The 16,746-nt window shown below is 43.8% G+C and overlaps 1 protein-coding gene across 6 annotated transcripts in view; it reads left to right on the forward strand.

Moving 5' to 3' along the window:
* Positions 1–3,845: 3,845 nt before the first annotated feature.
* SMOC1 (SPARC related modular calcium binding 1) overlaps positions 3,846–16,746 on the forward strand; it is a 205,841-nt gene continuing 192,940 nt past the window's right edge. For 4 of the 6 annotated variants that reach the window (XM_048853166.2, XM_048853168.2, XM_048853165.2 and 1 more), the window contains exon 1: positions 3,847–4,189. In XM_048853166.2, coding sequence (XP_048709123.2) covers positions 4,079–4,189 — 111 coding nt within the window. In that variant the 5' untranslated portion in view covers positions 3,847–4,078. Of the gene's footprint in view, positions 4,190–16,746 lie in introns of all 6 variants that reach the window. The other 2 variants (XM_075129653.1, XM_075129652.1) reach the window with 1 other exon arrangement.

The following is a 16,746-nucleotide window of genomic DNA, read 5'->3' on the forward strand; positions in this document are numbered from 1 at the left end:
AACACCAATGACTGAACTGGAGCTGTGTCAGCAGAGAATTTGGCCCCACGGTCTTAAAAGTGATGGCTGGGATTTTCAAAAAAGCCTATGGGAAGGAGCTAGGCACTCAACTTCCCTAGGCTCATTAGTGCATATGAAACTCCCTGATGTCCCAGATCAGCCTCTTCCCATTTGCCAGGCATCCTTGGGGAACTAGTGGACAATTAAACAGCAAAAATCATTCCATTAGTCTAACTTGTTTAGTTTCCTTGGGGATATTTTTCAGCTGACACAGAAGCATAATATATGCACATCAAATTCTGTTGCACAAATTCAAATTAGATACAAATGTTTAACAGTGACAGTGATTAACCATTTGAATAAACCACTGAGGGAAGTGATAGATTCTCTCTCTCGATGCCTTCAGATCAAGAGTGGGTGCCTTTCTGGAAGACATGCTTCAGACAAGTAAGTCATTGGGCTCAGTACAGGGATAAGTGGGTGAAATTTAATGGCCTGTGATAGACAAGATTTCAGACTAGATGATTTAGTGGTCCCTTCTAGCCTTAAGCTCTATGAATATATGAAAACCTGCTGTGCATAGCCTTCTCCAATACCTTCAAAGAAGGTGTACATCATCAGGGAGAAACAGCAGATGATCATCAGTGATAGGGAATATTGGCTGTGGAAGAAGTTGTACATAACATGCCACTATGATCAGAAAAAAATTTTAAACACAAAAGAATTTGACCCTTTTGAGATTATGGTGGAGAGATTTTGACCCTCTAAGGAGTTTTACCATGGTATCACCACCCTCAATGCCATCAGGGTTGTTATAATTCTGTATGGGGGATTAACAAAGTTACCATCTCTCCACAGTGACGTTATTGAATATAATATAAATAATTATATTTATCTAGCAGGAGAATCCCATCTTGCTTTGCCAGTGGGATATATAGGAAGCACTTTACCCCCTAGTGAGATGCAGCCATCTCTAAGGTGGAACAAAACAAGTGTTTAAGAGTACCCAAGAAACTACAAAACAGTATAGCTCAGAAGCAAAGAATACCACCCCCTATTCAACTGAAATTGCAGGAGGAATGTTAGGCAGGCAGACTGTAGCTACCTACACTGGAATTTAGCCTTGATTTTTAATGCTGCTACTCTAGGGTCATGGGATCTAAATGGATACTAGTATATAGAAGGAATACATTATTGGTCCCCTTCCCCTGCTCAGTGAAACAATAAAAGGTCCTGTCTCCCTTTGCTTATACCGTATTTCCACTGGTGTAACTTCACTGGCTTCAGTGGAATCACTCTTGATTTATACAAGTGTAAAGTGAGAGGAGTGTTAAACTCAAACCTTGCCCGTTAGGTCTTTTCTATGGCACACAACTGCTGCATGGTATGGCATAAATCGTGCTCTAGACAGGAAAGGCTCTGGACTGGAATATCAGGGGATGCTGTAAATCGGGATTAACCAGAACTGGCAGAGCTGTGCCAAAGCCTAGTAATGGAATAGGAGAGAGTGATGCAGGTTAGGATAATGGTATATTGGCAGAGCTGGGTGGGGTCCCTGGGCTGGAATAAAAGTGAGTATGGGCAAAGTTCTGTGTGAACGCCATACTGCTTATCCAGTCTAGGCTAAAGTAAAATTTCTCTGTATTAGGGTTTTTTTAATTAATGCTTCTTTAAAAAAAAACTGAAGTCACCACTCAGCTAACCATCCTACTTTGCGTAGCTTCCAGTGAGATGCCACACTTACAGAACCTCAATCAGATAGGGTTTTCTCATGCGGGTGGTACCTGCATCTTCCCATGCCAGACTAGAGAACCTTTTGGGTAGTTCTTATAAGATCACTGAATAAGCTCAAGCTAAAACAGTCTACTGAAATGATCATGCATGTCTTGTGCATTTCCATCCAATACCAGGAAACTGTGTAGTGCAAAGGGCTTCCTGATTATAATTTCAAGAACATTGGTAATTATTATATATTGGTAAAGCACCGGCAGTGTGTGGGGCATCAGAAATGTACATCAAACTTGGACAGACAATTTAAAACTGAGTTTTAAAATTCACAAAGATTAGAGGAAGAAATCAACACAGGAAAGCCTAATTAATGGGATGTCCCAGGCAGGCTCCCAACAAGAGGGCAGATATTGCCACACTTCCATTGATTGATCTTCTCTGACTGCAGCTCCCCTGTACTGACTGACACCCTTGACCCCCTACAATCACCTCTCCCTTTGGCTAGGTGGGGAAGTGCACAGAATCTGGCATTCATGTTGTGCAGTTAATAGGCCTGTAGGGCGTAGTGGAAAGTGATGCAGTTGGTACACTACCCCCCTCAGGGACACCAAGCACATCACTTCTTTGATGTGCCTGAGCATTACCAGCCGCTGCAGGGCTGGAGGCTCCTACTCTTTCCCTGATATGGCACTGAGATGAATGGCTGCCTTTCCAGGTCAGCAGAAGGCAACAAGGACACAACGGTCTTTGTCTACCTTGTTTTGGGTAAGATGTACTTTGACCTTTACCTGTTCCTGTAATTAGATGTAGTTTGTGAGCTCCTTGAGGGCAGGGACCTTGTCTTATGTTTATACAGCACTCAGTGCACCACTAATACTTGACAATTGAATAATATGCTGGCTTTGAGCATAACTTTGTAAACCAGATTTGCGTATCTGCTTACAGGTGTATCCAACTTCTACTGAACAGAACAGTTTGGTGACGAGAGAGTATCCATTCTGAAACTGCTGGCTCATTCACTGCATGAATATGCTGGAGTGGATTCTGCTTTCTGTTTCCCCAGAAGGAGGACACACAGTTACCCTGGCTAGCACTGAGAGTAAGAGTTGTTAGGTCTAATATGACACAAAATATGAGCTTTGTAAAGCCCAACTTTTACTAAACGATGCTAGGGGAGTAGATGTCTTTCATGGTTTCCGGTAGTAGGGATTTAACTCCCAGCTCCGACCTCCCCCACGTGTAAGGGGGAAGAAGCAGGGCTGAGGACTGAAGGCGGAAGCAGATTTTCAGATAGAAGGAAGGATACTTATAAGAGCAGGCAGATGGAGAAACTGCTTTGGGGAAGGCATGGCTGGTGTCCCATTGGTTATTAGCTCCTGTAAGAACCTTTTAAGTCCTGTAAGAACGTTTTAAGTTTTCTTCCTGCAAAGACTGGACTTTATAAAAACTTAGGCCTTGAGGAAGATGGAGGTGGGGGGAATATCTCTGTGTGTGTGTTTGAGGGGAGGGGAGCAATTGCACTTTTGATTGCTAAACCACCTGACACTTCCACTAGCTCCTAAACCCCATATGGAGGTTTCTAGGCCATCACAAAGTAAGTGAAATGGAAATGTAAGCTCCTCACTCCTCCATCACCCTTCACTGTAAGCCTTGCAGCATTGTGTCAGCACAGGACAACTGGAAAGTGAAACTGATTATAAACCAAAGAAATGGTCTGGCCTCTCCCTCTTTCTTGCGGGAGCTAGGAGAGCGGTGAACAAACAGCATTGCGGGGGCACAGGGAAAGAGCTCTTTAGGGCACTGCTAGTTTGGCTAATCCCAGGGGCGATTGAGGTGCATGGTGCTTTGAACCCGCCAGTGTCTCCGGTCCCCCCCCGGCGTGATTTCTGCTGCTCCTCACTCTGGACCTCTGCCGCTGGAACCCAAACATGCAGCCTCAGGGGGCAACCTGAGAAGCCCACTGGCCCCTCCCTCACGGGGGCAGCCGGAGTGAAGGGGTGAGGGCACACCCATCGCTCCCTGTCATTGGCTCTCGCCCAGCACCAGCTCCGCTGTTATGGGTGCCTCCCTCAGTCAGTCCTGCCTGGCCCCGCCCAGGCAAGGTCTTTATAACGGGGATCCCAATGGCTAGAGCTGAGGTATTTAACCTGGTGCCACTGAAGGGGGCAGAGCTGGGCTGCTCAAGTGCCCCGCACGCCCCGGCTAGGGCAAGAAGCTGCCTCTGGCTTTTCAGGGCGGCTGTTGTCCCGCAGGCTAAGGGCAGGGGCAGGACTCCAGCAGTAAGTTGCACTCCGGCCAGCAGAGAAGGGAAGGAAGGGGGTTTGTCTCGTGCCTCTAACCCCAAGTGACGATGCTCTCCAGACCCTGGTGGAGCGGGGTGACTCCCCAGCTGCTCCTGCTGCTGCTGCTGCTGCCGCCGCATCTTCCTCCGGTTCAGAGCCACAGGGCTACTGGGCCCCGGGTAAGTGCGAGCGTCTTGCTTTTCCCCAGGATCTCTCTCTCGCGCTCCCTTCCCCCCGCGCGCGCGCTCGCCCAGCACAAGGGAATCATTATGTCAGGTCACAGCCAGGTGCTCCTCTCATTCCCGCTTGGAAAATCCCCCGCCCGCCCCGCACTGACCCTGTCATACTTGTCAGGTACACCACGGGCTTTTGTGTGCTCGGGTGCCTGGGGACTTCAGCAGCGGTCCTGCATTGCTCCTTGTTTCTGGGATGCACCGCGGATTCCCTTCTCTTCCCGCCCCCAAGACGTGCCCGGTGAGCCGTTGTCTGCCTCCCACACCCCAGAGCGGCTCCCCACTCTGCTCAGACGGGCGCTGGAGCGTCTCTCTGGGGCTTGCTCTGGCGGAGCCCTGAGGCTTCTAGCACGGGCCCTGCTGGGCTTGACCCATCGCTACCTCTGGAGTTCGGCTACGCACGCCAGGGAGAGACGCCTGCTGTGTGGTCAGTGTTAACTGTTCAGAAGATCCCTAAAATCAAGAGCCCAGGCACTAGCTGAGACCCAAAACACTGAGGCTCGCATTTGTCAGCGGTTAATGCAAAAGAGAGGAGCAAGTTAATATGCCTTATTTTTATATTGCTTGTCTTGCGTTTAATAGGACCCCTTGGTTCCCAGACTGTAGCTTTAGGACTCTTATTATGCTTCCAAGTAGGGATTAAATGAATCTCTGCAATAAAGCTAGATGCCTTCAGCCCAAACTTCTCCCTCTAGGTGTCTAGTTTTGTCTTTCAGTCTATGGTTGGCTCTTATTGGGGTTGATGATACTTACCAAAATATTAAAATGTTCTGGGGGAGAACACCTCTCTTTTAAGTATGGTTTTCCAGCTGGTCTGTTACCACTACATCCCCTAGATTGGGGTAATGACTCTGAATTCTAAGGCCCTAAAACAGTAGCTGTTCTCAAGTCAATGCTGCAAAACACAATTCTGGGTAAGTGGAAAAACTTAATCTGTATGTAAGCATGTTGGATGCACTGTCCACACACACCTTTTGCTGATCGCTCTCAAGTATTTAATTTAGTACTTAATCTAACTACCATCCTAAATAGGGATAAGATCTAGATACCTTTATGTAGGAATCTCTACTCTGAGTATAGCAATAGGAGGCTTTTTTTTTAAAAAAAAAAAATTGAAGTGTTGTACTAAACCAGATAACTGTCTGAATAATATAAACCCACTTTTTTTTTAAAAAAAAAACAAACCTCTCAATACTGTGGAAAAACTGTAGCTGCCACATTAAGAAAAGTGTGTCCTTGTGTTCAGCTGCACCTTGTAGCCCTTTTATGACCAGATGTGTAACAGCTGCAGTTAAAATGTGGCAGATTGGATCCAGTGCATATCATAAATCCTTAGAGACAGGAATTTTGAAGGTTGGAGGAAACACAAGATTTTGAGATACGCGTAAGTGTTCTTCTAAATGAAGCTGTATTGTTTGATAGTGAAGCACTTGCTTTCAAAATCCCAAAGGTCTGGGCAGTTAATTCTTGGGTTTTTTTCTTCTTCTTTCTTTTTTCTTTAAAAAAGAACATTGGGCTGTTGAAGAATCTATCTAGGCACTTATGTGGCCCCTCATCAGTGAAGTAGCTGAGAGTCTTAATTAGGAACAGCTAAGATGAAGAATAAAACAAACAAATCCTGATGCCAGCCTGCATAATTGCACAACAAGCCTGTCTGTCAAACAGATTCCTTGTAGACTTTTTTTATATACTGTATTTTACAAGACACTTTAACTGCTCCCTAGACTGTATCTTTTTTGAAATGCAAGTTACTTCAAGAGAATCTATAACCCAAACACAAACAGCTGTTGAGTCTGTGTTCTCACCCCATGCATTCAATGAGCTAATTTTTTTTTCTCCAAAGAATTTTCCACAGTCAGTGGGAAAAATCAGCTAATCTGACATCCTAGCTTTTTGTTTATTGGAAAGACCTGTGCCTTTAAAAGTTTCTTATGGGCTCTTCAATATAAAATTATGGATTTTATTTGTATTTAACTAGTAAATCCTCTTCAAGTGGTTTGTTGAAAAGAGTGGAGTTGGGTAGTGGTGTGTTCTCCCCCCAACTTGTTGCACTAGCATGTTGAAATTCAGATCCTATCTATTACATTCACCTGATGATTAGGTACTTCCAATAAAGCTGTCAATGGTCTAAAGGTGCCATGCTTTAGATTTCCATCTACATTACAAAAAGTTCTTTGAATTATTCAATGTGGTTTTTTTATGATGGCCACTAAGCTACACCACTCACTGTTTCTGTGATCCTGAGAATAGATCTGTGATAAGAGTGAAGAGAAACATCTGGCTTGCTAAACCAAAGAGGTAGGAGTTCCTGAAGGGGATATGGAAGTGGGCAGGGTTGCAATTTTAGGGTTTGATTCTGCAGACACTTGGCTTTGGGTGCAATGCTTATTGCAATGAAATCAGGCTACTTTAGGGTACTAGGCACTAGATTTTTTTGTAGTGTTGGTAGGCTTTAACACTTAAAGCTTCACCACTGACTTACTCAATTTGTGGTATTGTTGTAGTTGTGTTCCTCCTAGAGTAGGAGAGATCCAAGGTAGGTGAGAATACCTTTTATTGGACCAACTTCTGTTGGTGGAAGGCTCAAGCTTACACAGCTGTGCTTCAGGTCTGGGGAAGGAAGCAGAGTGTCTGAAGTAAATAAAAGTTGGGACAGATAGTTAAGTAGAAGGGGTGACACATGTTGGAGGTGGTCATTTGTGTTGCCTCTTTTGGTTTAATAAACTGTCTCAACTTTTATTTAGCTGAGACACTCCCTGCTTCACAGGTGCTGGAATTTGAAGCACCTCTACACCCCCTGGCTTGAATATAGGGTTTCTGCCTTCCGCATCCACTCGCTCACCTACCCCCATAAAAATTGTTCAGCACCACTGGTCTGCTTCCTTCCCCAGACCTGAAGAAGAGCTCTGTGAGTTCAAAAGCTTGTACCTTCCACCAACAGAAGTTGGTCCAATAACCAATATTACCTCACCTACCTTGTCTAAATTAGTTTAGTCATTTTCAAATGACTAGAGTAGTTCCAAGTATTACTCCTGTGCCTGAGTCCTCCATATGACGTCTGATTTTTACAATCCCATTTTCCTACTCTAGAAAGTTTTTCTCCTATTGCTGAGTGAAAGACCTGGTAAATGGTTTGAATATATAGGGATAAGAGGGGCAAGTGGATACAGAAAGTATTGATGGCTAGACAGAGTAAAACTAGAAACAGTAACCTTTCAGTTAGAGTAATCTTGATGTTTCTTGTTACAATATATCTAATATTTTTCAGAAGTCTGTTTTGTACAAATTGACTGCCAATAAAAGTCACAGTATGGTGCAGGTGGTTGACTGCCTACTGGAGTTCTGATATGTGGGTCTGCTGCTTCACTATGGGTTGATGAGCCCCTCAAAAGGGGCTTACCAATACTCGTACCTGCATCTTTGTCTCATGGTCTAATAAAATTATGACAGCAGCTTGAATCTATTTGATGCTAGTCTAGGTTCACCAGAGACTTGCTATGCAGAAAACACCTCATTTAGTATGTGCAATCTGACCAGCTTTCAGACTCTTAATAATTAAACATACCATCACTGAGATGGTCTATAGGAAGCTTTAGTATCTAGGGTTCCCTAAAAATAACTTGGAATTCCTGATCTAATGTTTCATAACATGGCCTATGTCTTAACAGTGACTCTTCTCTTGAACCACTTCTGATCTCTTTTGTGATCACATTACCACCCTCTTCCTGTGCAGTCTAACATTCATATGTAACCGCAGCAATTGATCATATGGAAAAGTAATAATGTCTCTTAGCTGCCTGTAGAGTGTTCTCATTGCAAAGTTAATTGATGTCTTTCCTCTTTCTCTCGGCTGGAATAGAAGAGCCAGAGCCATGTAATTCTGGCACCAGTTCTGCTCGCCCTGCCAGCAATTGGTCTTCAGAGCACCAGTAGTCCACAGACCAGGTTCAGGAGTCTGCTCCTCAGGCTTGAGGAGCACACTTGGCTGGCTTTCAAAGTCCAAGACTGTTATGTGCCATTTAGTAGTACTTGTTCATCAAATAGCAGACAAGGTGGATTGTGCCCCCAAGCCCTGCTTTTCTCACTTGGGGCTGGAGAGGAGTGGTGGCAGGAACCTCGATCCCCCAGCACAAGACCAGCTTGCATGGTCTTCTGCAGATCCATTTCCTCCTCTTTGAGACCAGTACCTGAGTGGGGAGCACTAGGACAGCCTCCAATTCTGTATGTCACAGCAGAGGGTCGTGGCACTATTGTGGTGCCTTAGGGCCATGAAAGCAGTGGGTTTATGTAAGAGGGATAAAGTGTGGGTTGCAGTGCTCTAGAAGTCCCCATAAGGAAGAAGACATTATGAGATAGTGGCACAGTCTTGAAAAGTCCTTCTCCCCTTCCCTGAAAAGCATAGGATTGATGACTTTGGGAGCTGAACCCCCCCAACATCCCTGTAGAACTGGCCATGAGATTGGGGCAGGTTGTGAGGATCTTTCCCTTCCCTGTAGAGCAAACAAAAACAACCATTATAGAATCCTTTCCCAAAAGGCTTATATGCTTCCTAGTGTGGGGAGCAGAAAATAGCCAGATTTACATAGCCTGAACTCTAGTTAGCGGACACTGATCCTGAAAGAGGGTACATGATGAGAATACCTACCTGGAGAGAACACAACAGCTGGGGGAGGTGTTACTAGTAAAGTCATGGAACAGAACAATGGGTGCCAAAGCCATAAACCAGTGTAATACAGGGATCAGAGAAATCACTCATGAGATTGCACTCACCATGGGGGGTGGCTTACCATATAGGCTAATGGTAACACTTCCCCTACAGCTGTCCGCAAGTAAGGACCCCAAATCACAACCTCAGATAATGAGAAACTGAAATAGACTACAGCAATCCTGACCCCCTAAATAAGGAGCACAGACTGCACCTGAAGGAATTTGAAATCATAAAACCTGTATGAGGAAGCCTGTGTTGTAGTAATGTCTGTGAATTCTGTAACCTCCTGCAAGGGAGATGTCCCTACTTGTTCCAATAAACCAGATTCCCTCTGTGTTCTCTCCATTGTACCACCATAAGAGAGTGCAATCTGTGTTGGTCTGAAACTCTGCTTATTATCTTACACAGAGAGGATTAGGGCCCACACTGCATAATTCAGATCTGGATTAAAACTGCCCTGATGTTTGGTGCTTGGTTTGGGCTCATCCATGAGCTTTCCTTTCAGTCTTATTAAATTTAATTCTCTTAATTTTTTTGATAGAAGATAATGACTGACTGAAAAGTTGTAATGGCTCAGGTGTATTTTGGAGGGGCTACAATTTTCCCACTACTGTAAGTACACAACAGGGAATACTCTGGGCAAGATTCCTCTGAGCATAATGCTACCTCTATCACAGCAGAATTGCTATAGTATTACGCCTGGCTTCTGGTCTCAAATGTTTAAATTATGACTGGATAAGATCTTCATTTAAAAAGAACGAGGAGTACTTGTGGTACCTTAGACTAACAAATGTATTTGAGCATAAGCTTTTGTGGGCTAAAACCCACTTCATCAGATACATGCAGTGGAAAATACAGTAGGAAGAGATGTATGTATATACACACACTGAACATGAAAAAAATGGGTATTGCCATACCCACTATAATGAGTGATCAGTTATGCTGATCTGTTATCAGCAGGAGAAAAAAAATTTTGTAGTGATAATCAGGATGGCCCCTTTCCAACAGTTGACAAGAAGATGAGAGTAACGGGAGTGGATGGGGGGTAAGTAAGCATGGGGAAATAGAACACCACTAGCCGTCACCTTCAGCCCCCAACTAAAACCTCTCCAGCGCATCAAGGATCTACAACCTATCCTGAAGGATGATCCCTCACTCTCAGATCTTGGGAGACAGGCTAGTCCTTGCTAACAGACAGCCCCCTAACCTGAAGCAAATACTCACCAGCAACCACACAACAAAAACACTAACCTAGGAACCTATCCTTGCAACAAAGCTTGTTGCCAACTCTGCCCATATCTATTCAGGGGACACCATCATAGGACCTAATCACATCAGCCACACTATCAGAGGCTCATTCACCTGCACATCCAACAATGTGATATGTGCTTGCAATGATCTTCGGCCATGTACATTGGCCAAACCAGACAATCACTACCCAAAAGAATAAATGGACACAAATCGGACGTCAAATTATAACATTCAATAACTGGTCAGAGAACACTTCAATCTCCGTGGTCACTCGATTACAGACCTAAAAGTTGCAATATTTACCACCCCCCCCCAAAAAAAAATTTCAAACAGACTCCACCAAGAGACTGCTGAATTGGAATTAATTTGCAAACTGGACAGCATTAAATTAGTCTTGAATAAAGACTGGGAGTGGATGGATCATTACACAAAGTAAAACTATTTCCCCTGGCTTATTCCCTCCCTCCCCTGTTACTCTCTCCTTCTTGTCAGCTGTTGGAAATGGGCCATCCTGATTATCACTACAAAAGGTTTTTTTTCTCCTGCTGATAGATCACCTTAATTGATCACTCTCGTTATAGTGGGTATGGCAACACCCATTTTTTCCATGTTGTGTGTGTGTATATATCTTCCTACTGTATTTTCTACTGCATGCATCTGATGAGGGTTTTAGCCCACAAAAGCTTATGCTCAAATAAATTTGTTAGTCTCTAAGGTGCCACAAGGACTCCTCATTCTTTTACCTCATACAGACTAACATGGCTACCACTCTGAAACCTATCTTCATTTAAGTAAGTCTAGTTCTACATAGAACAGATCCAGCTCTTTTTTTCTTTGTCTTTTGGGTCTGTGTATCTATTTTATGTTGGGGGGGAGGGGGGTGGAATCTTAGCAGGTTGACAGTTATGGGGCCCTTTTACTATTTGGATTATGTAGAGGTTAATGCAAAAAACCTACTGGCTCTTTAACTATGCACCCAAGAGGCAAAATGTGCTGATCTGACTTGCATTGTTGGTTATGCACTTATGTAGTAGGATAAGGGTTGACTTTACTTCTGAGATCCGCTTAGCGCAGCACCCAAGGACTAACACTTTGCTAGTATTGTACAATATTTGGTTAGCTTTCCTCATTCTGTGTGACTTGAAAAATAATCCATTATACAAACGTTTGTTTGATTAGCCAACTACTGAGGCTTTCTTAGCAACTTTACTACTGGTCTGCATTTCAGGACCTCCCTTATAACCCTCTCATTTTTAGGAATAGAGGGGTTTTAGCTAAGTTTCTACTTTTAAATATCTGTCTCTCGCAAGGGATGAATTTGGCATTCAGCTTCCATGAAGGTTGGTAACATATAAAAGTGGGGTAGGTAAAACACATGAAGACCCTCAGCTAACTGTACTGGCAGTAGGGTGACCAGATGCCCCCATTTTATAGGGACAGGCCTGATATTTGGGGCATTTTCTTCTATAGGCGCCTATTACCCCACCCCCGTCCTGATTTTTCACACTTGCTGTCTGGTCACCTTAACTGACAATGTGCCTAGTGCTGTATTGAGGATACAATCCCTGACTCCATGTAACTTGCAGTCACAGGTAAAGTTCATGACCCCATGTATTATGTAGCTACAGAACTTGCTATGGCAGTGGTTTTCAAACTTTTTCATTTGCAGACCACTGTTAACATTTTTTTGAATGGTGGTGCAGACCCTTTGAAAAATCTTATAGTCTGCAGCCCCCAAGGGGTCTGCCAAACCACAGGTTGAAAACAGCTGTGCTATGGAAGTCCTCCATAGCTGTTGTTTAAACAAAAGTGTTTTAGCATGTATGGTAGTGAAGATAACCTTAGTGAATCTAGTGTAAAACTGATGCTGTGACTTCCTGAATTTATAGGCCGTCTGAATCTATAGTGGAGAGGGCTGCAAACTCCCCATTTAAATGGGGGAATGGGGATAGTGGCTCCTGCCCCAGCACAAACGTAGTATCTTAGTTTTTATTTGGACTATACATTTACAATAAAAATTAAGGCTATGGAATTGAATTCTACATCACTTACATGCTTTCTGCCCTTTATCTTGCATCCCTCAGTCTGGGATTTTGGCAAATGGCGTGGCAGAGGTTGCCATCACTATTGGCAATGGTGTCACTTCAGCACTAGGTTTAAAAATTACTCTGCTTTTGGGCAATGTGAGGCTACAGACATGATCCAAACATGCTGCTATAGGTGGGGAAGTAAGGTAAAGGCTAATGAGTGCATTTTGTGGTCATGTCCCCATCTAGTGGCTGGCTCGCATAGCGCAAAAGCCCTACTACTGTCAATGAAGTCTCCTTAGCTCAGTCATAGAAATTCTGTGGATCGGTCTGTTTGCTTGTTTTACTTTTCCGGATGGAAAGGTCCTGGTTCTATCCTTGATGCCACATGTGCTGTCTAGTTGAACACTAGTGCTTGTCTCTGGGGCACATGGAATATCACCAGCACTATGACTTGGGAGCCTCTCAGGCCAGACTGAAACCCAAAGGTGCTACTGCTTAAAATATAAAGGAGGCAGAAGTAGCTTATGCTTCTTGGTGGAGGCAATGAAGGTGACAACATGCTCATAGATTGCTGTGCTCACAGTCGGCATTCTCTAGAACTAAGCAGTGTGACAACTGCATCTGTATGTTTTGGCTGTGATGTACTATTGCAGGCTCCCTAGGTCTGTAGTATGTGGCACTTGTTAACAAAAAATGCCAGCTCATACCAATCAGTTGAATTGTGTGCCTTGGAACCCAGCTAGTAACAGCCACATTCAAACACTGCTGTGCTGCAGTTGCAAGGTTCTGTTTCCCTTTTGGTCAGGGCCTATCTATTTAGTAGAAAGTCCAGTTGTATTGAAACTGGTAGTGAAATGCATGCATGTAAAGGGTCTTTTTCATCAAGAGACTTGCAGATCCTTGCATGCAACATGAAGCAGCCTGGCCTCTTCCATGTAAAAAATATATTGGATGTGTTTAAGCTAGGGAACAAAATGGAGGTGGAAAGAGCCTAGGGCACTTGTTCACAACTCCGTCTGGGCCATTTCAGAGTGGAGACTTATCTCTCTCAAACAACAGCGCTGTTACAATATGTAATGCTTTTAATTGTTCAGTAAGATCAATGAACTTCAGGCTAATGTTGAGATTTGCAGTGCCCAAGAGGGGGTTGATTTGGGTGCATATTTGACTGGCTTGTAAACTGTTCAGGATAGGTACCTTCTGTCTCCCTTCTTGTACACTGCTGACCACAGCAGCATTCTGACCCTGACTCAGAGCCTGGCAGGTGGCTGCAATAGAATAATAGCCAGTAGTACCTTCTTGACTTTATTCACTCATGCAACATCCTCTTCTCTCAATGGTTTTGTCATCCTTTCCCTGACTTCCCCCATTTTGGATTAGAGAAAGTTCCTCTCTTTTTAAAAGGACACTGCCAACTTGTTTAAAGGTTTATGGCTGGCATGAGATCAGAACAGTCCAATACTCATCTGCCTTCCCTGCATTTTCATATTACCTGTGGACTAGTCATGTAGGAGGACAAGTCCCTCCATGTTCGATGTACAAGTTTGCTTTATCCCTGGCAGTCCTTCCGTTTAGCTTCGCAGTGCTGTGTGTTCTAGATGGCTTCACTCTGTCCTAGCTGGTGCCACTAGGGCAGTACCATGAATAGTACAGGTATTATGCTGATGCAGCAAAGGGTGTCAGGACAGTGGTGACACCCAGATGGGGATGGAGTCCTAGCAGACTAGTGGCAACAAAATATAGCTCGGTTCAGGATTTCCCAAACTAGCTGACTGGGCATGCTTAGTGGACAGAGTTTCTTGTAGCCTCAGGGAGAGGGGCCCCTAGAGAAGCTTTGTGGTGGGTGGGGAAGTGTGTGTGAGATCCTGTATCTTGCTCCTATGGCAACCCTTAAGTCTGCCTTTGGGAGGCCCTCTTGTGTATAGGGTGCAAGCTACTTCTCTGAGGACTAGAACCAACACCCTGAATTGGATTGAGAAACTAATGGAGCCCGAGGAGAGTTCAGAGCATTGGTGGGATGTGCTCTTGACATGATATGTTGCTTAACATGCAGCAGTCCTCATCTTATAAAAGCTGGAGCTTTCATGAGGTGGTCTCCTTCAGCCCTAGGTATTGACTTGCAGTAGTCTCATCTAGAAGTGGCAATCATGTGGATACTACATGGTAAGTCTGCATGTAGATTAGAAGAACAGGTGAAGTCTTTTAGCAAGCTAGTGGTGAAAGAAGGCATTTCTTGCTATCTGAATAACTTAAGGCAATGATGAGATTTCTCACTATCTTGCATCAGCCCTCCGAGTAGCCCTCTAGGTGGTGAGGATGTGGCCAGTGTCACAACTAACAGTGGTGGCTTTCTTCCTATCCGCATCACTTCTACCTTTCCTGAGAGGACTTTGAACTAGTCATCTCTCATCCAGATGGAGTGGTAGTAACTGCTAAAAAGGCAGCATGTCATGGCACTGGCATGTTGCAGGTATTGATGGCTGTGGTGACTGAACTGATCCAGGAGGGCTCATGTGTGGGTTTACAAGGAGATAAGATCAGTAATTTTGGTTTCTGCCACCTCTCTCTCCTGCTAATCACCTCAGTCTCACCCAGGTTAAACTTGATGGGGCTGCTTTTCATCCTAGATCCAGTTTCTACTGACACCGTGGTGCCTGGGTGGTGGCGTATCCTCTTAGAGGAGCAAGAAAAGTAGCTGGGTGGTGGTGGCGGCAGCAGCATACTAATGTCGTCTGAGCCCAAAGGCAAAAAGTCTCAAGTGGCTAGTAATGTTGTGTGATTCAATTTTTGAATACCCCACTTGTTGCCTTAAAGGGGCCTGACGTTTCAAAGAGCTGCACACTAGAATAAGGTGGAGAAAGGTAATTCCATTTCACAGAGGATATAGGTATTTCAAAATTTAGTCTTTGTTATGATTTGCAGACACTTAGAGCTGGGCACTCCCAACAGCTGCCTCCAGTACATCACTGCTGGCATCAAAACAAACTTCATAGTATGAAGCTACTGTGCAGTTTTCATATTCCCCAGGGATTTTCTTAAAAGCTCACAAAATAGGGCTGGGAAGAATTAAGTAGGCAAATGCTATACGGCTTGTTGTAAAGCAGGATTTGGTTCTGATCAAAACTTAAACCCTTTTTGCTATGGAGTGAGTGACCTTCCCAAATGGGAAGTCTAATGTGAGCTGGCAAACGTGTGGTTTAGGAAGTGATTCTTTGTTCAACTAGGGATACTGTAGTTACCTTGGGGGGCAGGGGGCAGATACTTTGCCTACCTTGAAGTACTTTGTCATATTTTTCTATTTGTAGTGACCGTTTCTCTAGCAAAATGTACTGTGTTCTTAGTTGTTCCACAACACTTATCCCAATACAAGCAGAAATGGTCTCTAATATTGAAGAGGGAAAGAAGTGCCCTGAATTCTTTCCACACTGGGTCACCCATCCAATGGCCCTGCCTTTGGGGGAATATCTACATATGGAAGTCTTCTGGCAAGTCCTTTATATTCTAACCAATCAGTCTTCTAGATCAGAAGGCTCTTGCAGCAGCAAGAACCAAACAAAACATAAAAGGACAGAACTTTTCTAATCTTACTCCAACTTGAAGAAATGATTATTGTAAAACATTTATTAACAGGAATTGAAGACCACCTTTCTAATAAGTCGCTCACAGTCACCCCATAAATCTCAAACAACACTCTACAAGGAGAGAAGAGAACTTAGAGTGTCTGGCACTTTCTGCATGTGTTTGATGGCATGCATGTAACAAATAGAATGTTCACTTTAGTCCTGTTCGTGGTGAATCTGTACTTTCCCCAGATTATCTGGGAAAGGTTTGAGGAAGCCAAAGCTGATAACTAGGAAAAAGAGACAATGAATCTTTGATAGCTGGATGGTGAAGACTAACCTAACCTTCAGATCCCTTCTTCCAGTCAGTCCTCATTCACTTTCTGAAATACATGGATGTACTTTTTTTGTATGGTGGAATTGCACATTCATTTCCACTAGCTTTTTATTTAGGAGAGACTTAAGAAATCCCTGTTCATGACTGAACACTTTTAACCAAACAGTAATACTCACAAAGTAGTAATTTTTCCTTTTAACTTGACTTTGTCACCACTAATGGCATTGACACACAAAGTGCTATTTATAATGACTGATGCTTAAAGGTAGATTTAAACATGTGAGTAATTCCCTTCTGATTTGTTGCATGAGAGCAAACCAGGATTTCACTTTTTAATGTTCAACATAAAACAAAACCCAGGGACTTTAGTTTTGTATTAATCCTGCAGTGAAGTAACCAAAGTCAACACTATTACATCAGATGCTTCTGTGTAATAGATGTCAACAGGATTCTGAAGTCCCTGCAGGAGCCAACGATAGGAGGAACTGTCTAGTGATGTAGATGACACTCTTTCAAGTAGATCTGTGAGTCTAGGGAACCTACTGCTCAGTTAAGCACAACTTGGCTCTATGTATTATGGTGGAAATCTGAGAGAGCACATATCTTTGGTTTCCTTC

Source organism: Caretta caretta, chromosome 6 (assembly GCF_965140235.1).
Source record: "Caretta caretta isolate rCarCar2 chromosome 6, rCarCar1.hap1, whole genome shotgun sequence".
Classification (NCBI taxonomy): domain Eukaryota; kingdom Metazoa; phylum Chordata; order Testudines; family Cheloniidae; genus Caretta; species Caretta caretta.